Source organism: Terrapene carolina, unplaced genomic scaffold (genome assembly GCF_002925995.2).
Source record: "Terrapene carolina triunguis isolate 2854851 unplaced genomic scaffold, T_m_triunguis-2.0 Scaffold234, whole genome shotgun sequence".
In the NCBI taxonomy this organism is placed as follows: domain Eukaryota; kingdom Metazoa; phylum Chordata; order Testudines; family Emydidae; genus Terrapene; species Terrapene triunguis.
The window spans coordinates 4,425,567-4,448,795 of NW_020664585.1; the positions used below are offsets into that span (position 1 = coordinate 4,425,567).

A 23,229-nucleotide genomic window follows, 5' to 3' on the forward strand; every position below is an offset into this window, starting at 1 on the left:
AAGTAGCCACCCTAACCTGCCCCCTCCTGACTGGCTGTAGCATTGCAGCGCCTCTTGCCTCAGTTTCCCCCACCTTATTTTAGCCTATTCCAGATGTAGCAGCGCCCTGTCCCTCCTTACAGCGTCCTGCCCCTTCCAGGGTCACAGCGCCCTTTAGCCAAGTCCAGCACAAATGTATCCAACCCTTCCGCCCTGCTGGGCTCAGCAGCTGCCACCTCTGCTCGGGCGTCAATCTGTTGCTATTGCTGCTCCCTGGTCCAATCAGTCCCTGCTCCAGGGGCTGGCACGCGCCTCCCTTTCCTCAAGGTGTCCGGCAGGCTCCAGCTGGTTCAGGTTCCTAGACACAGGGCACTTCCCACCTGGTCTCCTCTCCCTAACTGAGCTCACCCAGCTCTTGCTGGAGACAGGCCCTGCTCTGACTCAGCTGGGCTTTGTTTTTAATTCATCCTGGTCCACGCTCCAGCTTCCCCCCGTCTGGTTATTTGGTCTCCCAGGCCCAAATTCCCCTTTCACAACCTCTAGGGAGGTGGTGGGATCTCCATCCTTAGAGGTTTTTAAGGCCCGGCTTGACAAAGCCCTGGCTGGGATGATTTAGTTGGGGATTGGTCCCGCTTTGAGCAGGGGGTTGCACTAGATGACCTCCTGAGGTCTCTTCCAACCCTAATCCATGATTCTTCTATGAAAAGCAGCATCTTGGAAGTGCACAATTTGGAGGAGAAAAAAGAGCATTTTACTGGCCTTTTTATTGGCTGCAGAATGCCAGGAGAGCCTAAAATTAATAGCAACCAGTAGAAAAAAGAAGAAAAATGATTAAAAAAAGAACTTTTATTATTTCAGAAACAGCCTTAGCCTCTTGGCCTTTCAGCACAGGGCAGAGAGACGCATAAGCATAAATTGCTTCTTTCCCCCCCCAGACTCCCAAGAATTTCCCCTTCTTTTAAAATGAAATCTGTCAAATTAATATGAGGGAAATGGAAGCAAGAAAACAGAATTATGCCTCCATTAAATGGTTATTTTTAATGAGCCAAATGCTCAGCACCTTAATTTGCACTGACGTCAATAGACCAAATCCAAGGTTCTTTACTCAGTTTGCCCGAGTAAGAGACTTAGTACAAGCTGACCAAATTGCTCCGGATTTGACCCACCAGAAACATCCCTTTTGAACATGCAGAGTGAGCTACAGAGACATCTGCATTCATGTCAGTGAGGCTATGCTAGGGAGATGATAGCAGGCATTCGAAAGGACTGTCTTTCCTAAGGCAAGTGGGAATGCTAGGCCCCCAGGCTTGGAAATTGTTGTAACTAAGGGAACACCCAGAGAACAGCTGCCTATGCACATCAGGATGAGAGAAGCTATCGAACTAAAGGCAGCGTGGTTCAGAGGTTAGGGTGCTGGGCTAGTTCACTGTGTGGTGTTAGGCAAATCACTTAAACACTGTGCTTCTGTTTCTCTCTCTGTGAGATGGAGACTGTGACGGGTTGGATCCCTCTTCTAGGTGCCACCTGCTGTACTGGGATTTCACTGAGCCTCTCCTGCTCCACCAGCCAAGGTTCCCTCTCCCTGCTTTGCTGAATTAGGCTCTCCGGCCTCTTGCAGCACACACACAGGTAGGGCCACACCCCGCTGCAGACACAGACTGAAGTCAGCTCTGTGTGAGAGGGCTCCCCCAGCACTCATGTGCACACCCCTCCTTTTGGGAGATAAACCCAGACTAACACTGTCTTGCACTGTATAGAAAAATCTGCACAGCACAAGCTCATAAAAATCCACCCTCTTTCTCAATGTGAAGAGAGCTGTGCATGACTACCCCCCCCCCCAGTTAGAAATTACATAAACTGGGTTTTATTATAAACAAGAAATAAGTTTATTAACTACAAAAGGTGAATTTTCAGTGGTTCAAGGGATAGCAAACAGACAAAGCAGATTACCTTAGTAGCTAAACAAAAGCCACAGACTGATCTTAAGACGCTAGATAGGCAGGATACAAATTAACCAATTCTCACCCTGAGTGATAAACAGGCGGGCAGATTCTTAAGGCACAAGTTGCCTGGGCTTTCCCAGGTTTTCTTATACAAGCTAAAGATCTTAGCCTGGGACCATCACTTCCCAGAGTTCAGCCTTTGTTCCTCAGGTGATTTCAGGTCTGTTGTAGGGAGAGTGAGGTCCCCTCGTGTTGTCATTGTCCCTCTTTTATATCTCCCCCCCCTGCACTTGCTGGCAAGCTTTTTTGCTGTGACCCGTGTCAACCAGTTCCCATTGTGTGGAACTATCTCTGAGAGGTTTCTATTGCTCACGGTTCCTGGGGTAATCCTTGTGCTTGTGCGCATTTCTTAATAAGCCACTAACATTGTCTGGCCTCATCCAACGTAGCCCATTTGAAATACAGAGACATGGTCAATATTCCCAGCTTCAGATACAGAAATGATACATGCATACAAATTGGATAATCGCATTCAGTAAATTATAACCTTTCCAATGATATCTTACAAGACCCATCTTGCAGAAAGTATATCTTAGTTCTACCATGTTCCTATTATAACCATATTTCCATAACGACTATGGGGTGTGACGTCACAGAGACAATGCTACTTCCCAAGCGTTGGAAAGCCCCGGGAGAGTCTTGGAGGGAAAGCACTGGGCAGACATTCTCCTTACACCTTTTCAGACTGACACGTGTGTGAAATGTGGGACCGCTCTCACTGTGGGGGCCAGGAACCAGCTCTGCACATTTTATCCGTTTCTGGGACGGAACTGGACTCAGTACATTTTAAAGGCCTAGAACGCTTCAGCCCACTTCAAGAGGGTCCTGAGCTGTAAAGTTAGGATCCAGATCAGGCCCCTCCAAAGGCCAAGGGATGCTCAGACCCAAAGGTTTGGTTCTGGCCCAACTCTGCCCAGTATTTTTTTTTCATTTCTCTGTCTGTGCCATGCTGGGCTCTGTCTGAAACGAGAAGTCCACGTAACCATAGTAACCATGAGCATGCTATTTTCAGCCTAAATGGACCCCTCCCGCCCCCGGCACTCCTCACTCTAAGAGAGAGCACGGCGTGTAAGAGTTACCTCTGTAGCAGGCAACCTCTCTGAGAGCAAAATAGCCGCCCCATTTTTAGAAACGGAGACGGCGCAATGCATGGAAAGCATCGCAGTCTCATAGATGCATGTACTGGCTTTGTTACGCGGTCACACCAATGGTTATTCCTGAACACCAGCTCTCCATGGTCTACGAAGTGTTGTCAGTTGGTTTGATTGCTAGCCACCGTTTCCCAATGCTCTGCGACCATAACACTTTGTCTAAAACCTCTTTTGGGGCATATTTCTTTTGCCCACCTGGTGTCCTGCTCCCACCTGCTGGTTCACCCCAGGGCAATCGTTTCAATATATGCTGTTCCCAGAATCTACCAGTCCGTCTAGGTGCATCTTCGTCAGTACTGCCTGTACGGCAATGAGAGGAGACCCCTGACCTGCTATCTGGACAAAGATTTGCAATGCAGGAAGGGCTGGGAGAGGCTGTCTAACTCTCATGTATTGGCCTACTCCTTCCTTAGAATGAGTCCATAGGCTTCTAGCGGTAGGGGCCTGAACGGTTAAAACGCACAGAGACGACACACGCAAGGGACGCTGGGGTATTCCAGGATGAATCAGTTCCAGAACGCAGATCCCAGGGGCTGGGACTGTCCCTTCTGGGTCTACCCCTTTGGCAATGACTGTTGCAGTGTGGGGATGGACAAGCCATCACTGCCATCGGTGAGATTTGGCACCATCCGTGTTGTGTGTGTGTGTTACGGGCACCTGCGTGGGTGCGCTGTCAGAGCTCACATTGGTGCCTGCATTATTATTCACCTCCCTGAGTTGCCTAAGTCTCCTGGGAGTTTCTCTCATTGAGCGCTGGAGTCTGTCTCCAGGGAGGGAGAGTTACACGTAGCAGCCGCGGCATACCCCATGGTATCAGCGCAGGGCAGAGTTTATCACGCTTGCGATCTGACCCGCGTTTGAGGTTAAACAACAGGGCTATTTCCTCACAGCTTGCAAGCTCCTCTGAGAGAGGAATACTCGCTCCATCTGTGAGCTTGGCAGTGACGTTAAAAACAACCACCAACCCCGACGTCTTTCCAGCTGGCAGACGGGAGCGTTGGTAGGATCGAGAAGTGCTCAGCGGCTGCTGGCTGCGGCTGCACTTGGAGACGGGTGGGGCTGGCTGGTTCTCCCTTCGCTAGCAAGTGTTCCCGGGCAGGGAGCATATGGAGATTTAAAGCCTCCCAAATCAGAGCCGGGCGCAGCGTCAGGACCTGCTCTGCCTAGATAAATCGAGCGAGTCCTGCTCTTGTGCCTTCCTCGTAAATCAGGTCCTCTGTGGGCGAGGTGGGCTTTCCGGGGCTGCCTGGTTCATTTATTGTTGATGTTCGCGCAGGCCCGGTTGCTAGTTCTGGAATGAGTCCGTTGCCATCTAATTACAAGTTGGAGTCAGCCTGTGAGGGGGCCAAGAAAGGGTGGGTCTCCAGCTGTTGTGTGGGCCGGCCGAGCAGCCAGGCCGGGTGAGGAGAGCCAGAGCTGCCTTAATCAGAGTCCCCTCGGGTCCCTGGGCCCAGGAGTAGAGGGGGAGCAGCTCTCTGGCAGAGGTGCAGGGAAGGAGACCGAGTGCTGGGAGGGCTGTGAAGAGGCCTTGAGAAGAGACGCACAGCAGCTGGAATGCGAACGAGAGCGAAAATGCAGGGGATGTCCTTCTCCTCCCATAGCGGCCGCAGCACGGAGGCAGGGGAGCACCTGGCCAGCCAGCGAGCAGGTACAGCTTGAGCACCCCTAACCAGCATGCGCCTTTGAGTTGGGTGACGTTCCTTGGCGCTTGTCAGAGGAGTGGGCCCGTTCTGGGGGCGAGCCCAGGGCTCTCTCCTGGAGCCTGACACTGACTTGCTGTGTGAGTTTGGGCCGATCTTGGCACCTCAGTTTCCCCGTCTGTAGAAGGGGATGGTGAGACTCACCATCCCCCCCCCCCCGCTTTGAGGTGCTCAGACCAAAAGGGCTTGGTGCACAGCGCAGTTGTTATTTATTTGGCTGGCCCAAAGCGCTCCATTATCTTCAGTCTTTCCCTCTGCATTTCTCCTGGCTCCTAGATCATTGGCGATGGGGGCAGAGACAAGCAGCCATAATTTCAACAGTGTGAAACTAAGGCTACGTCTACACTACGGGGGGGGGGGGATCAATTTCAGATACGCAAATTCAGCTACGCGAATAGTGTAGCTGAATTCGATGTATCTGATCCGACTTACCCCGCTGTGAGGACGGCGGCAAATCGACCGCCGCGGCTCCCCCGTCAACGGCGCTTACTCCTACCTGGGCTGGTGGAATATGCGTGTCGATTCGGGGATCGATTATCGCGTCCCGACGAGACACGATAAATCGATCCCCGAGAGATCGATTTTCTACCGCCGATCCGGGCGGGTAGTGAAGACCAGCCCTAAGAGACTCAGGGGGCCCTAAAGTCTCCACTAACCGCAGTGCATTCGAGCCTTATTCCTTCCCATCGCTCTCTGCTCTCTCATCAGCCAGTTCCCCCTTCTCCCCTGCCCTCCCTTCCATAGGACCATGATCTCTACTCCGTGGCCATGTGATTTCCTGCCACTTACCTATCTCTCAGAGGTGCCTGTGTCCCCCAACACCCATTTGCAACCCCTCATGGGTCACAGGCCCCTGATTGAGAGCTCATGGCCTAACTAATATGCTTAGCCCCTAGTCCAGCAATCGGGTCTGTGGGAGTGGTCCCTTGTGGATCCAATGGGAGGATTGGAGCCTTCGATTTGCTGATGACGAGGTGGGGGCAGGCATTCAAACTCCCTTGGCTCAGCTAGCCTTGAAGGACCAGAGTTTAAATAACATGCGACCCTCACAGAGTGACGGTCCATCAAACCACTGCAAACCCCCAGTCTTTGAAATACACCCAAAGTCGTCCAAAAATCAATCGCAGCCTCCATATCCAAGCCAGACCCTGCAGCACACACGCTCCTGAGTAATTTAGGGGATTATGGAGAGGGAGGTCTGCTCTTGTGAACTGTGTGATCCAGACGGTCTGATTGCACTTGCCTCTCCTCTCGCCACTCCCGAGAGTGCAACGCGCTCTGGGTTTCCTGGGCTGAGTGAAGGATGCTGTAAAGAGCTGCTCGCTCCTGTGAAAGGTGTGATCCTGGAGGAATTTTCATTCACAGCCCTTCCCCCCTTACTCTTTTATTCCCTGACCTTACAGATCTTTGGAAGCTGCTTCAGAGCTTCTCTAATGATCCTAAAGATCAAAGTCAGTTTCTTCAGTGGGAGACTTTCTATTTCATGCGTTAAATCATTCACCAGAGTGTTGGGTCTCATAATCCTTGTGCTGGGCACGAATCACCTCCGTAAGGTGGTTCGGGTCTCGTTTTCATACTCAGTATTGGTAATTACTGCAATATGCGACTGGACAAGGGACTGAAACATACAACGCTGATGGCAATGGGTCTGAGTGCCCCCAATAAAGCAGCGGCCTTCCCTAAATTCTTTGCCCCCCCCCAGACCGGCAAATGTGATCGAAGCAGGTAGGAAACGCTCCCCCGCTCTCATGCCTTTGCTTTTAATCTCCTACGTGTTCTTCAGGGGCCGCACAGCGGCCTCAGAGAACCGTGGCATTGCACGGGGCGCCGGAGTGGAATACTCACCAATCAGAGTGGAGCGCTGAGCCTGGCGGAGGAAATCAGGAGTTGCAGGGTTTAATTAACGACCGGTTCAGGTACTTCTTGGATGGGAAATAGCCACTGCCTGCCTGCTGGTCGCTGAGGCTGGAGCATCAGGACCGAGCAGTTTGGGAGGCAGGGGGCGGGTGCAGGCAGGGCCCATGTGACAGCCCAGCTGCCCTTGTTTAGGAGGGACCGGTGGAGTTTGTTAGGGAAACGTTGACCATTTTCCTACTTGGTCCCCCTGAGCTCCTCTACCACAATGGGCAGGACTTCAAGGGAACATCCTTATTTTCCTCTCTCGCTGCCTCTATTTACAGCTGTCAAGCTAGAAACGGGTCTGTCTCAGACCCCCTCCCCAAACTTTGGACCTGGAACTCCATATGAACGTTGTAACTCAAGCCGCTCGCTGCTTGAACACCAGGGGCCAAACACTGTGAGCTTTGGACCCATATCTCCCTAAAGAGGGCACTTATATTGCCTCCATCACTGCAGTAGCTTAGCCCTGCCCAGCACCCCCGTGCATAGGTGAACCCTTACCATGCCCTGGTTCTAGGCATGGACCTGAGCACAGAGAGAGCTCACATAACTCATCCGAGGAGCTGATGGGAGAGCCAGGAATTGAGCTCACCTCTCCTAAGTCCCAGCCCAGAGCGTTAAGCAGAAGGACATCCTTCCCGTCTCGGGCTCCAGCCCAGTCTATTTGATCTGTCTTGGGCCCCATGCTGCTGAGTGTCTATTTAGCTATGAATATGCCAGAGCGCTGAAGGCCCTGTGAGAAAGCCGCTCACGCACTCCACTTCCAACACAACACTGGGGCACAGCTAGCTGGAGACTTCCCAGTTCGATTCTCCTGTGGTCGTTGGACATCGAGGCTGGGAAGGACAGGGACAGTCGCGAAGGTGGAAGACAATGGGAGAAAGAATTTTTCAAACTTTTGGGTGTCTCAGAAAAGGTTCATGTCAAGTTCTGGGTAAAGATTCGGGTCGGTGCTTGTTTGACCCACACCAATTTGACTCCACCCATGCCGCACAGATTCTGCTCTGAGAGCGGAGTTTCATATCCTTGCTCCACTGCTAGGATTACAGACATTCCCTCCATAGAGCCATGATGCTGAGTACATAAATCAGCCATGTGCAGACACTGCGCAGCCTTATCTCTGCTCTGGAAAGGAATGATTTTAGAAAACAAACAGAGTGGCGTGTATCGGGGAAGATAACCAGGCTTTCTCTGAGAGCTGCTGGGTGGCTGGTTCCTGGTGGAGTGAAAGGACGGTGGGAGACGATGTCACAGAATATCTCTTAGGCCGTGTTTCCTAGCCCTGCATGTGGGTTCCATCACTGAGCTGGGGGCAGGGGGTGGAGGGACCAGCTCCTGTAGCCTGGAACCTGCCCCCAGGACAAACCTTTCTGAAGGTTGTAACAAATCAGGACATCCTTATCCCAGGTTATTTGTCCTCGGAGATGGTCCCAAAATAACACTCCCACCCCAGGTCTAAACACCCTAGAGCTTTGGGGGAGATTAAATTCCTATCTGGGTCTGCACTGAGGCCGAGCCTTTCCCTCTGTCATGGGCCAAACCGCAGATCCCAGCACCCACTAACTTTCAAGTTTTCCCCTCTTATTTCACGTCTTCCCCTGCACTTGCGGGCTCCCTATTTAATATATTCCCCCCACCCACCTATCTTAACTCTCTGCACAGCTTCCTGTTTGCAGGAAGGCTTTGCTCACTTCCCCTTTCCAGGCCTGGCTACTAGGAGAGAGGGCAATTGGAAGGAAAAGCAGTTGCAGAGTGGAAAGAGTCCCCAGGGAAGTGGTGGAGGTGACCCTCTCCCTGCAGAAGGCATTGGCCGGAAGGATGCAGGAGATCTGCCAATTGCATGGGCCGAGGTTAGGTTAGCTTACCCGAGTGGTCAGGCTTTGATTCATGGCTTCTTCTCTCATGGGAGTTCAGCGTAAAAGGATCCTGACTTTGCAAGATGCAAGGCTCAACTCTAGTGGCTTTTTCCAGCTAGAGCACTGACATGTGTGATCCTGGCCCCCTTGGCCACCCCAGAGCTGCTGTCGCTGACGAGGAAGCTGCCTATGGGGGTGGGGGAATCCCAGAAGAGACCAACCTGTCTGGCTGCCATCTCCTCTGCTGGGACTTAGTCCCTTAAGTGCTGAGGGAATGTGAGTGCTCCTATTTTTGTATCTATATCTCAGGGTGAGATCTGAGCAGGAAGGCCTGAGAGGGCACAGACAACTGCAATATACGAGGCTGCAATTCACTGCAAGATGGAAGAGGCAGAGCGAGGAAACTAATGGGAATGTCCCTCCAGGGCTGCCTGTTGGGGCAGCGGTTAATGTGACTCATCGCGGCCCCACCTTCATTCTTAGCACCTCTGACCTCCCCGCTGCAGCTTGATTTTAGTGGTTTGTCCTCCTGTTTCTGCAGAAGTCTCTCTGGGGAAGCCTTGCCTTCACATTCAGTTGAACCTGGAGGAGCTGAGGGCTGTCTATGGAGATGTCAGTCAGACAGTACTAATACATTGTGCAATTGAGATCCATGGGGAGTTCGCCTTGAAAACCAATGGCATAATATGACCTGATAATAACAATACTTTGCATTCATGTTGCTCCTCCCCACTGAGGGTCTCTGGGTACTTTGCCAGTGAACCCTCCCAGTTTCTGCTCTTCTGGGAAGCAAGTCAGCGTTATTAACTCAGTTTGACAACTGGGGAAACGGAGGTTAAGGGATTTCCAATGTCTCGCACTGAGGGTGGGGTGGGGGCGTTGAAGAGCTGTTTCTTTCAGAATTAAAACTTGGCTGTGGAAATTCCTCCAACAGCTGTGCCCAGGAGTGGAGCTGCTCTACCCATCTGCGTTCCAGACCCCACGGTGGCCACCTCGTTCCATGGCCATGCCAGTGGTAGCCACCTATGGCACAGTGCCATGACATGAGGAAGCAGACATCCCATAATAATAACAGATAACCCTCCCCACCGTGTGCCAGAAAATCAGCAAATCAAAGGCCAGAGAATTTAATGGGACTTACGTGGGGCGTGAGCCTTGAGCCGATCCCTGCACAGGCGGGTGAATTTTACGCAGTCTGGACTCGGGCAAGTTCTCACTGATGGTGAGATGGGAGCTCAGCTATTTTCAGGCCTGGCCCCCGAGGACTGTCTCTGAGCAGAGTACAAACTGAGCGACACACTTAGGATTGGACCCCAGAACAATACGGCCTTATCGATTTACTGGTAAGGTTATAAACCAGAGCAGGGTAAAATAAGAACATCCCCCCCCTCCAAAAAAAACTTTCATTTAACATTCACCCTCCACCCCACCCTCACCCACACATTATTTTCCATCCTTCTATGTTTCTGCATGTCCAGGTTTTAGCCCGAATGGGAAACAGAAGTGCTGAGATAACTAAGGAAATGCTGCCTCTTCTGGAGGAATTTCTGGACATGGGAAATACTAGAGACCTCACAAGGCCTGGCCTGGAGAGCTGCCCACTCAGAGCCTGATTCAGGGAAACACTTAAGTCCATTGTAACAGGGTGGGCCCACCCCTTTAAGGGCCAGGAGACCTTGGGCCAGTCTGTCCTGTTCAATTAGCCCCACCTGTGCCATAATGAGCTGCCTCCTGGCCTGAGGGAGTGGAACTAATCGGGTCAGGGGTTGGCCTGATGAACAGCTGGGCCTCATGAAGAAGGCTGAGAGAAGGCAGTGAGGAGAGGAACTACCGGAAGCAGGTTTAGACTTCGGGGGGAGGGGAGGGTGGATCCTGTAGGAAGGTGGCATGGAAGCCTACTAGGAAAAGGGTCTCCAGGTAGCAAGCCCTGGGAAGCAGTGCTCAGCTAAAGGCGCAAGGGAGAACTTCGCAGGGCCTGGGAGTATGGGTGAAAAGCAGGGAACTTCAGTACATGGTAGCCCATAAGGGGCATGGAGCTGAGCCCAGAAGATGGGCTGAGGAGTAGCCCAAGGGGGGGCAGAAGAATCGCTTGTTTGTTTGGCCTTTTAGTTAGACTTGTGTTACCCTGGCAGGGGACCTGGCTGGAGGACTAGGCCCCAGGAGTTGCAGAGTGATGCAGAACCAGAATGGCAGACAATAGGGGGTGCTAGAGTAGAAGAACGTCTGCAATGCCGAGTCCTGGCTTAAGGGGGCGCTCCTGGGTAAGCTCCTCCCATTACCCTTAGGCTTAATTTCGAGCATGTGTTTGCATCCCATTGAAATTAAGCATGTACTTAAGTGCTTTCCTGAATAGGGATATTTTCCCAAATCAAGGCCATCGATTCTACAGACTCAAGAAGTTTGAGTCATTTGGCTGATGGTCATTTAACCCTTGCGAACATCCATCCCAATATTCTGCAGCAAGGTCCTTAACACAATAGTGTCGGTGCAATGTAGTGTTCTTTTACGGTAGATAGAATACTGCAGTATTTCCCTTAATAAGGGAGCATCTGATCTTTCGGCGCTTCTGTAACCCTGAACAATTATCCCTGTCAGAGGTTTGCATGTTGCTAATATAAACATAACTCCTGTTGTTAATCAACTGCATTGCCAGGGATAGGAATAAAAGGAATCATTACAGAGGATGAGATTACTGCTGGAAACTCCGGGTCTGTTATTTTAACGTATAAATGATATAATTGAAGAAAAGTCTGAGCCAGTGGGGTGTGAGAGAAGGAGCAACTTCCAGGCCCAAGGCTGACAACAAAACTATTTTCAGGCCCATGTCTGCTCCAGCCATGTCTCCGCTGTCTTTTATTAATGCTGGCAGAAGCACAGGAGGTTGGCAGGACTCCGCTAACCAAATGTTCCCCAAACATCTGTCTGCGATTTCCGTTACTCACAGAACTGGACTGGTCCCTCAGCCAATTTCATGTCTGCCAGCAAAACTTGTGAACATGCAAAATCTGGCTCGAACGTTAGCACTCTGTGGACAGATTTTCCAGTCTGCGGGAGGAAGGCTGGGGCTGTGGTTGCAGATGTCGGATGGAGAGGATTACGGAGAGGAGCCGTGAGATTAGCGCTGGGACACTGCTAGTTATGAGAAAAGGAAAAAAAAATTGAAGTAGAAGAAATGTCCAACAGGCCCACGAGTGAAGCTCGGGTCGCAAAATACAGCGAGGCTGAGCCCAGAGCGCCCTGCTCGGTGTTTCCCCGGTATTCAGTCAAAGGCTCCTGCTGAAATCCACAGGAGTTTGTCTATAAAGAATCAGTCTTGGTACAGATTTCAGGATTTAGCCTGGGGTTAGGGACTGAGCCAGACTGTCATTGTCCTCAGCGCCTGTGGATCAGACCCTTAACTAGCCAAGCGGCTTGCTAGATATCCATCATTCAATAAAGCACCAGAATTGCGGGAACATGCTGGACCTGCACCTCTGGAGATGGAGGTCCTCTCTCTGCAGGGCGGGCACAGCCCAGGCCACACAAGTTTCTCTCACTCCCGCGGGCTGGTGCTTGGCCAGGAAATCAGATTTCTGCTGGGCAAAAATGGGGGTCACCCGTTGGCAGGGAAAATAGGCTTTTTCCGTTTTGGCAGCGAAAGCTCAGACTATGGAGACAGCGTCGTTGTAAAGGCTCTGGCGAAAGCCGCATTTTGCTGTCAGTGAAGCATTTGCCCACACAGCTCAGCCCGGAGTTGCTCTCGCCTTTCCACATGCTTGTCGTGGCTTTCCCTAAGATGCATGGCAGGAGCCGCTGATTGCCCTGAAGAGCGAGTGTGCAGGACCGAGTGTTTTCTCTTCTCCCCCATGGCCAGATTCTGCCCTTCCGTTTGCCAGTGTAAATATGGAGGTGCTCCATTGACTTCAAGGTAGTTGCTCCAGCTATGCATAGAGTAACTGCACTCTGACCCTCTCCCCTGCTTGTAACCAGGGCATCTCTCTCTGCTTGTTCCTGTCTATGCACATTCACCCAGGGATCAGACCGGATGTGCTGCGGTAGCAGTCTCCCTGGTGAGCTCTCTGCCACCCTCCACATACCAGAGTGATTTGTAATGCACCATCGTACTCTCAAATCCCACAGTCAGACTCCCAGGATTGGCCTTCCTTTGCTGACTGTCCTTCCAGGTGCATTTACATAGAACAAACTGGAACACCCAAGATCAATGTGACTAGCAGGGTGGGTGTACCAGGGAATACCTTGCATAGTAATTTAAAGGTGGGATCCTGAAATTAAATGTAATAACCCCCACTTCCTGCTGCAGCACACCCACTTGGACCACCTATCCCCGGCCAGCGACACCGCCACAATGGCCTGTGGGTCAGCCAGGGCACCTCAAACCCCAAAAAGCTGATTTAAAAAAAATACCATCACACAATCCAACATGCGTGGAGATTCCATCAGCTTGTCTGTGACCTCTTAGTGGTGGTGTCTCATAGACAGGGCTGTGCAAAGGGTCTGGCTTGAACCAGGAGTCCATCCCAAGTCAGCACAAACCTACAGTGACCAGCCCCGGTGCATGAAGGTTTGTGAGGAGGTGACACAGTCCCATGCACGTGTGTGCATTTTATTTGTTACTTGTACACCAGGGTCTGCACCCTGCCGTCTTGTAGCCTGGAATGGCTTGTCATCGCTCACTAGGTGGGTGCCTGGCTGGCTTGAACAGAGTGTCTGGCGATGGTCTGACTGCACCGATAATCCTTGGGAACACAATGGACAAATCCATGGTCTGATTTAGACAGATAGATGGACACACAAACACAGTGAAACAAATGAACGAAGCTATGCACAGAGTTTCTGCCTCTGTGTGTATATAGACAGACAGACACAGACACAAGTTAGATCTCTGTGCAGGCAGCCAGCTAAGCCATTTGAAAACATCTACTTATATATTCCAACCTTTGCTTAGAATTTTTAGCATCACCTGTTACTTTAGCAGAAGCTCATTGAATTTATCAGCCTAAACCTGTTCGCTTCTTTGTGTGTATGTGTCTCTCTGGGGCTATCTGATAGCGAAGTGGCTTTTCAGCTGTCGAAGGCTCACCGCTCACTGTTCTCCAGCCTATTGTCATTATTAAATGGCTTTGAACCGCTCCCTGCTCCAAGCTATCATCCTCTGATGCCGAGGACAGAGACACACTGTGCAGTGCCAAATGACGGGGAATGCTTCCGTGATCGCCACTGTAAACACAGCTATTGAGATAATAAGAAACAAATATTTTCCGGCTAATTTCTTGGATTCTGCCTCGGCTCGGCTCAAGTTTCTACAATCTGCACCAGTTTATATCTACCCCTTTCTGGGGATGAGCTGTCGAAGGATTTGTCACTGGGCATATGGTTTAAAATGGAGTATACAAACTAGCTATGTGGCTATTTTACTGCAATAACATTTGCGGCTGGAACATTCAGTGTGCACAGACCCAAGGTGGCCATCTGTACAGGGGTGAATTTCACCCTATAAGATTAATTTAGAATGCCACACTCCTTGTCGCAAGCAAATTACCAATCAGCACAATGGTCCCATTACAAAGCCTTCATTTATCTCCATCTGAGTGTGCCAGACATGTCACATGCGCACGTCAGCCATGTCTAAACCAGTGCACCAGCTGGGCCTGATGGGGTGCACCCGCCGAACAGGTTTGACGATGTCAGTCATTCCCACCCGATTGTGCCAGCTACCCCAATCCAAGGCACTGCCCATCCCAGATGGTGTCAACCAGTCGTCCTGGGCTGAGCATTGTGGGAGCATCCTGACCTGGGGTTCCCAGTTACCCCTGCATGAGCACACCAACTGTCCCAGTCTGAGTGGGCTAATCTCCCTAGTCTGAATACACCGACAGACCCAGGCTGATTCTGGATCATACACAGCTTCTGCTTTAGACCAGAACAGCAAAGAGCTGGATACCAGTGGCTGCTGGTTTATACTCACACGCGGTCACTCCTTAGCTAATGGCTTCTTCCAAGAGTGCTTGAATTACATAGTTACTAGAGATGGGCGACAATTGTCCAGCAAAGATTTTTTTGACCGAAAATGACATTTTGGGGTCTAAATACACCTTTCTTTGGGAAAAGTCCATTTTTGACAACTGCAAATTTTCAGTTGTCCAAAAACCAACAACATTTTTTAGTTTGCAGTTATACAACAAAGTGCTGAAACATTTTGCAGAAATTTTTTGACAAAAATGAAAATATTTCTCTATTCTTTGAAATTTTTCACAGGAAAAACTCCAATTTCCTGACCAGCTGTAACCACTATCCACTCATGCTTTATGCCATCAGCTGGTAGCTGCATGGGTCAGGGAGTGGTTGCCTCTTTGGCCTGAGTGGTTAGTCAATATGTGGGGCCTTGCAGGGTTGTTTCCATGTTGATGAGGAATCAGTGATACAAGGCAGGTATTTTCTTTGTGCAAGATTGTTTGTTTTCATAGAACACACACAAAGTCCTATTTCTCTGAACACAGTAGAAACAAACAACAGCAGGCAGTTTCTTTGCTCAGAAATCTCCCAGTCTGACACTCCAGTGAACTCTGTGGCCAAGAAGCTCTATCTCTTTGCTTCTTCTCTGGGTCATGCTCACTACTCGGTCTTCTGTCTCCAGCACCCACAGGCAACAACCAAATATCCTATCCCGAGTTTGCATCAGGGAAATCCCCCAGTCCACATGGCTTAGCGCCGACCTGCCAGGCAGCTTAGTCCTTGGGTGGTAGCATCTATTGTTTGCAGCTGTCTTTACAACATAATGGGGCTTGATTGCTCCTTCTATTGAGCCTGAAGGAGGATGCTTGGACACCCATTGGCCTTAATGAGGTCTGTGACTTCCTTTGAATCCAAGAACCCACTGGTAGCAGCCATTAGCATCTTTCAGAGTAACAGTATCTTTCTCTCCACATATGAAACATTGCACAACTGACCAGGAGGATATAAGTTTCCTCTGCCTCTGAGAGCATCGGTTAGTTTCAATGAGGCCGGGTCCTGGGGCTGAAGGACTGATTCCATAGGGCTCATCTGACAGGTTTTTCAGAAGCCAGTGAGATGCCTTTCCTGGGGTATATTCATATAATAGAATAGCAGGGTTGGAAGTGACCTCAGGTGCTCACCTCCACCTGCAGTAGCATGGAAGGGATTATCACCCATTGCTATCTTCATGAGACCAGTCTGACAACTGTCATCACATATGCTGAGGGCTGTTATAAGGGGATGGGGATTAATTGTTCTCCACATCCACTAGAAGTAGGACAAGAAGCGATGGGCTTAATCTGCAGCAAGGGAGATTTAGGTTAGATGTTAGGAAAAGCTTTCTAACTGTCAGGGGAGTTAAACTCTGGAATAGCTTCCAAGGGAGGTTGTGGAATCTCCGTCATTGGAGGTGTTTAAGAACAGGGTGGACAGACACCCATCAGGTTTACTTGGTCTTTCCTCAGTGCAGGGGGCTGGACTTGATGACCTCTCCAGGTCCTTTTGAGCCTGACATTTCTCTCATTCGATGTACATTGTACCAATGCACTCCAGGTGAAAGTCACCCCTATGCATGGCTCAGGTGCCACGTACCTGGTGATGGCTCACTGAGTGTTACTTAGAGTACATGGAATCTCTCCCATTCCCAGGGAGGCTTTGATTGTCTGACCCAGCGAGAGTTTGGGTTTTTTTAGTCATTTGCTTTGTACAGTCTCCTTTTATTGTCCAAATGTTAAAGTCCAGTAAAAAGAAAGTAAAAAAGAACGAAATAAACAGAGAATCCCAATAAATAACCCACTAAATAGCTTTGAAATGTCAAGCTAAAGGTCACTGTGGAAACTAGTTGTTCGGAGCAACAATAAAACATAGAATTTTTAAATAAAAAAGACGGGTGTGAGCTCCATGCGAACAAAGTTCTGGTAACATCATAAAACTTCTCTTTGTGAGCATTCTCCTCGCTAGGGACTTAGACCTCCCTATTCCGTGCAGTGTCTGAGCACTATTCAGAATTCAACTCACCCCAACCACCAGCAATCTCTCATTTATATTTAAAGATTTCTCCAACCAAGGTGCAACTGTCAAGGAGTTATTGTAGGAACCTCCGGTTCATCAGGTGTGTGTATCACACAAGATGAATTCTCCATTATCAGAGGGCACTGGGTGAGTTTGAGCTGATGGGCCAACCTCAGAAAGGTTCAGGGTTCAGATTCAGCAAAGAAAAGCCCCCAGAAGCTCTGATATTGATCAGAACCATCCACCATCTGAGGCCTGTGAAATTAGGCTGGAAATCTCCCACGAACAGGGATTTTCTGCTACTGGTCAGGCCAGAGTTACATCAAGAGCAGCTGTGATATTTTAAGTGATTGGATGGATCACAGTAGTACAAATGAAAACATGTGTCTGAGAGAGAGAGAGAGACGGGTCAGAGGAGTTGGTGTGGAGAATTCAACTGACCACTTCAGAACCATCCTTCTGCTTGGATTGGGGTTAGCTCTAGAAATGGAGCAGAGTCCATAGGCCTCAAACTTTCCCCCTAGTGTTGTGGTCTGGGACTTAGGCAGTTGGATCTAGTGGTCAGAGGAGGAGCTGGGAACCAGGAACTGGAGGTCAGAGCCGGAGGCAGAATCAGGAGTCAAGCCCAGGGTCAGAGCCAGTAGCCAGGAGTGGGTGTAACAGCAGGGATCTGGAACAGGGCAGGAACCAGGAAGAGGACAGGAAGGCAGGGTCTAATAGAGCAGCCAGTCAGGGATTCACCTCATTGCCCAGACAACTTTCTGTGCCTCCTTCTGGCTTAAATAGGGAGTCTGAGCCAATCAGAGAGGCCAGAGGTCTCTTCCAATCAGGAGCTTCGTGGATGGTGCCTGTGTTGAGGTAGGGTCTATCAGCCCACACTCCCTGCTGGGTGGTGTCTGCAGTCTGGGTGGGTGCAGACCTAGATTCGAAACTCAGGATCCCTCGGCACCTAGCCAGTTCACCCACCCTTATCTTGTTTTCTACGCCCTTCTACAAAAAAGTTCTCCAGCAGTAACAGTCAGAAATGCTACCGCTTCCCTTAGTGAGAAGGCAGTGCCGGGGCTGGGCGTCATGGGGTGCGTCAAGGCGGATTGGATCGTTTGGGGGCATGTTTGTATGAGGAAGGATGAACCAGAGAAGGCAGCTCCCTGCTCTTTTACTGACGCCTTCTCCCATAAAACGCTGCAGTGCAAATGAAGCCGGATCCTGCCATCGAGACCATCTGTGGTTTTGCCTTTCGAAGGTAACAATATGAAAATCACTGGTCTATAACGGGAACAGTTAGAACGGCTCATTAAACAGGAACATTAATAGTCAGCTGTATAACAACCAGTTCTGCTGATATTGTTACTTCCGCGGGATCATCAACTTTAATTCCTCCTCACGACGATGAAGGGTTCACCAGGGCCAGGCCTCCTTTCGATTCAGGCCAATACACAAGCCGGGTCCTAAAATCTCCCTTATTGCAGTCACTTGGTTGTCTCCCTGCAGCGTGTCACTTTGTCCTGGAGTGAGACTGACTACAAGGCAGCGGCTGAGGTGTCATGCAGCAGCATGAGGCCCAATCCAGTGTTGTCACCTGGATTCCAGTTCAGGAAAGCACTTAAAGATGTGCCTGACTCTTCAGGTCAATGGGACTTGAACACGTGCTTAAAGTTAAGCAGGTGCTTAAGGGCTTGTCTACGCCGTGCAGCAATGCACCCTACAGGGTGGGATTTGTAACGCGCACTATGGTGTTGCACATGATGTGCACCATGTGCTGGTGTGCACTAAAGGCTCAACACACACTTCCTTAAAGTGCACTAGAGAACCTTTAGTGTGCACCAGCAGGGTGTGTATGGCTCAATTCATGGGCAACACCTGAGTGCGCTTTACAAGTCCCATCCCCCTAGGGTGCATTACCGCATCCTGTAGATAAGTCCTAAGGGCTTTCCTGAACTGGGACCATGAGTAGTTGATGGACAAATTGCCAAATGCTCCTTGGTTCCATCAGCAAATCTCCCATAAATTGAGATTCTCAGGGATGGGCCAAATTCATCACCCTGGATCCTAAACACTCCCTGACTTTTATTGGGAGAGCTGGGGGATTTCAGAATCTAGCCCTGAGCAGATCTGAATTGCATAGCATGAGCTCAGCTCTCAGCACTGCCAGGATGTTTTCTGAGCAATCAAGCGTGGGGAATCTGCAAAGCGAGGCTTAAAAATCTTGTTCTCTCGCCTCATTTTTCTGCTTCTTCCTGCTTCTAGCTGGGCTGGAATAAGAGCAGGGCAGCCTTTCCGGTTGGGTTTCGGAACTCGGGGTCCTCGTAGGGCACAGGGCATGCAGAGCTGAATGACAATTACAAATAATTAAAATAAAACAAAAGCTAACCAGGCTTCTTTCCCCTATGGCCCTTTGCGACCAGCATACACACGAGATGCATCTTCCACATGAGATAGTGGCTACAGAGCCAAGGGCAGCATGTAATGACCCTAAGCAAGAACATTGGAGAACGCCCTCGTTTATTTCAAGCTTGAGGTGAAGGGCTGGGTCAGTTCTTGCACAAAGGGGGCAGATGATATGGCACTGTATTTTGTGCTTTTATTACTGTTTGTTCTATGTCGATCCAAAGCCGGCTACTCTTTACCTAGGAGAAGAAGATAAAAATCAACCGTTAATACAAAATGGAGGCAAATGGCAAATATTGATTCAAACAGGAACAATTCTTATTGAATTCTGTAAATGAACAGTTGTCTAGTATTATTCTGAGGTATCTAGCTCAGTTTGCCAGACCAAAGAAACGTAGGCAGCTCGGGAAATGTTTAGATGAACAATAAGGCTTATCTGAACCTCCAGACTTATCACCAATTGCTGGAGATATGGGTCCAAGCCTCAACATTTGCATTTGAATGTAGATTCAGATGTGGAAACTTGTACAGTTCAGAGGTCTTTAGACAGAGTGCTTTGGTTCATTACTCAGTCCGTACACAGGTAAACTTCTTGTGACGGCGATAGGAATTTTTAACTCAGTAAATGGATGATGTACTCCTATCACACAAGGAGGCTAACGAACTTTCCAGTCCATTAGTAACTAAGGAAGATGTTAAACAATATCATCTAGAGATATACATTTTTAAATTAGCCGGCCTGGATAACTTGCACACAAGAATCCTAAAAGAGTTGGCCGAGGATATCTCTGCCCACTGGTGTTATTTTGTAATAAATCTTGGATTACCAGAGAAATTCACCCTCCCAAGCTGCAGTGTCAGTGATACAATATACAATAGGCTGTGTGCACATCCCCATAATTACGCTGTCACTGCCTCGGTCCTTGCCAGTGTGCAGCAGAGAAGCCAAGTGGTACTGGTGGTTAGGCAGCAGCAGACAGGACTGATGAGTAAGGTCTTCTATTTACAGTAACGGCATGTAGGAAGTTTCTATCTGAGTCAGGCAACTGTGATGTGAGCAGCGTCCACGTGACGACAAAGAATCCAGCCAGCAGAAAAAGATCCACAGCTTTACCAGCCGCATGGTGGGGGAAATTGTAGCTGTGGGTGTTCCAGGGGCTCAGAAACAAGATTAAACTTACACTGATTGATCACGTTTGGAAAATCCTTGATAAAGAGGCTGGAAGCAACAAGAGCTGGAGGGGATGGTAGCAAATGGAACTTTAGGTCAGATACACTAATTAATTAATTAAAAACACTGCTGTAGCCCTAGTAGCAGGAATTGCCAGAGGAAATGACTACATGCAAAGTTCAGATGAGTTTAACTTCCCAAAACAACCCTTTGAAAATCACGGGTGGCTGTTTATCTAAAAGCTCTGCATTAGCAATTATTTTGGGGAAGTTCTCCGGCCTCTGTGAGGCAGGGGGTCAGACGAGATGATCACAACAGGCCCTTCTGGCCTTGGCACCTAGGAATCATCCCTGTGATTTTTGTCTGAACCCAAGACAAACACGGATTTGCTCCCTGCCAACTCACCTTTCTGAAGGGTGCACGGCCCTAGTTTGATCCCTGCTTTAGTATTGTATCTATGCACCTACACATGCCTCTGAACAGGGAATGCTTTCAAAGGAACGAACTGTCCGTGTTGGTCTGGCTGATAAACCCAGGGGGTCTCTTTCCTGTATTGCAGGTGTTTCCAGCTATTCGGCGAGTGGATGAGGCCCCTGCTACAGGGACATTGAGAGTGGAGCTGAAAAAAATACTGGCGTGAATAGGTGAGATTCTAGCCTTAGTTACACCTGTGCAATCCCACAGAAGTCAGTTGAGAGGCATGTTTGCCCGAGAGCAAAAATGTGGCCCCGAAATGTGCAATTGAACGAATGCTGAGGAGGAGAAAGAGCAGCGCAATGATATTTTGCACTTATCGGAGGATCTCAAAGCACTTACAGAGCACCAATTAATTAAGCCTCAGACGCTCCCTTGGGTGGTGGGTGGGTCGTATCAGACCTATTTTGCAACGCAAGGGCCTGATTCCAAACCTTGATGAAATCAAACAGTTTTAGATCATGCCCTGTGGTACCAAATGCGAAATTCTCCACTTGGCCCTACGAGAGTAAATCCACATTAAGGGCTTGTCCACACTTACGGCGCTGCCACGGTGCAGCCGCTGTAGCTCTTAGTGAAGACGCTACCGACGCGAGAACTTCTGTCTGCACAGGTATTCCATCTCCCTGAGAGGCAGGAGCGATGTCGATGGGAGAAGCTAGTATTTGGACCAATACAGACACTCTTAAACGCCACGGCCTGCGGCCTTTCCTTCATGTCTTTGAGCCAGGATTTGACTGACCAGTCCTGGATGGGCTTGCAGGCGGCCAAAGTTAGGTTTTCCCATAGAAATCGCATGTCAAATGTGTATACAATAGCAGCATGTTGGCCCCGTGCATGATTTTAACTCCACTTTGTGACATAATAGTGCACATTCTACTCTTAGATACATGCACAGAACTGCCAGCTTCTGTCCTCACATGCAGGTATGCAGCTCCTGTGGAGAGCTGTAGACACATGCATTGAAGGCAGCATGGAGCAATCCATTTACGTGACAAACTAAGGGCTGTGGGACAACTCCTGAATTCTTCACTCCTGTTGATTTGGCCTTGTACACAGAAACAAGCAGAGGGATAGTCTATAAAAGAACCGCCTGGTGAAATTGTTGTGATTTGTTTACAGGTAATGGGGACCTCCAACTACTCTGACGACTACTACGATTATACTGTTTATGATGATTTTTCCACGGTTCATGTTAAGCAAGAGCCATCGCACGATGCCAAAGACATTGCTAGAATCCTCTCTGTTGTAGTCTACAGCCTCACCTGCCTCCTGGGAATTCTGGGGAACGGCCTAGTCATCACGATCATCACTTTCAAGATGAAAAAGTCCATCAATGCCATTTGGTTTCTCAACCTGGCTGTTGCCGACTTTCTTTTCAACGTCTTCCTGCCGCTGAATATCGCGTACACCGCCATGAACTACCACTGGGTCTTTGGGGCGGCCATGTGCAAGTTAAACTCTTTCCTCCTCAACCTAAACTTGTACAGCAGCGTGCTGCTGCTGACGACGATCAGCTTAGACCGTTGTGTGTCCGTCGTCCTCCCAGTCTGGGCCCAAAACCATCGAACCACTACGCTGGCATGTTTGATTTGCATCGTCGACTGGGTGCTTGGTGTGGCAATGAGTTCCCCGTCTCTCGTTTTCCGGGACACTGCAACTCACGAAGGCAATGTGATCTGTTTTAGTAACTACGCCTTGTCGGGGAATAAGTCTGACCATCCTCTGGGCATGATGAGACACCAGACTGTAAACATCGTCAGGTTTCTGATAGGGTTTGTCATTCCCATCACCATCATCACAGTCTGTTACCTGATCATCATCGTCAAGCTGAAACGAAACCGGCTCGCCAAATCCAAAAAGCCCTTCAAGATCATTGTCGCCATTATTGTGACCTTCTTCCTGTGCTGGGCCCCCTACCATGTCCTGCACATCCTGGAAACGCAGCATGACCAAGTCTCCCATGTGGTATTCAAGACTGGGATTCCCATCACCACGGCTCTGGCTGCGGCTAGCAGCTGCATGAATCCCATCCTTTATGTCTTCATGGGCCAGGACTTTAAAAAGTTTAAGGTGACCGTCCTCTCCAGACTAGTGAACGCACTAAGTGAAGACACAACCCACTCGACTCTCGCTCAGAGGAGCTTCTCTAAGATGTCCTCAATGACTGAAAAGGATACCACCCTTCTCTGAGCTCTACCTTTGGTACCTCAGGGGCTCACCCAGGATAAGGTCCATCAGCTTTTATTTGGAAGCAAAAGATAATTGCACTGAGATCTATGAACGTTCTCTAGTGCTTTCAAAATATGGTTGAAGAACACTTTCCAAGTGTTCCAAGCAGTGCCTGGGTTTTCCTTATCAAATCTGTGCATCTACCCACATTAGTCATGTCTGATGACGGGTGCCATGAATCTTCACTATAGATTTTCTGACCCAGATTGTTAAAGGGACAAACCATAGCACGTTTTATATGCAGTCGCAATACCAACGCTGGTAGCTCTTCATGTACCTTTTGCTTGCACATTTAGGGATAGCTTAGTGGGGGGAGGGATAACTTAGTGGTTTGAGCATTGGCCTGCTAAACCCAGGGTTGTGAGTTCAATC

General features: G+C 49.5%; 1 protein-coding gene across 4 annotated transcripts in view; it reads left to right on the forward strand.

The window, feature by feature from the left end:
• The window catches only part of CMKLR1 (chemerin chemokine-like receptor 1), a 38,337-nt gene extending 15,114 nt beyond the window's left edge, over nucleotides 1-23,223 (forward strand). For 2 of the 4 annotated variants that reach the window (XM_024196119.2, XM_024196121.3), the window contains exons 2-3: nucleotides 20,711-20,795; nucleotides 21,748-23,223. In XM_024196119.2, coding sequence (XP_024051887.1) covers nucleotides 21,751-22,818 — 1,068 coding nt within the window. In that variant the 5' untranslated portion in view covers nucleotides 20,711-20,795; nucleotides 21,748-21,750 and the 3' untranslated portion in view covers nucleotides 22,819-23,223. Of the gene's footprint in view, nucleotides 1-4,583; nucleotides 4,782-17,774; nucleotides 17,836-20,710; nucleotides 20,796-21,747 lie in introns of those variants that run through there. The other 2 variants (XM_024196118.2, XM_024196122.2) reach the window with 2 other exon arrangements.
• Nucleotides 23,224-23,229: the final 6 nt, after the last annotated feature.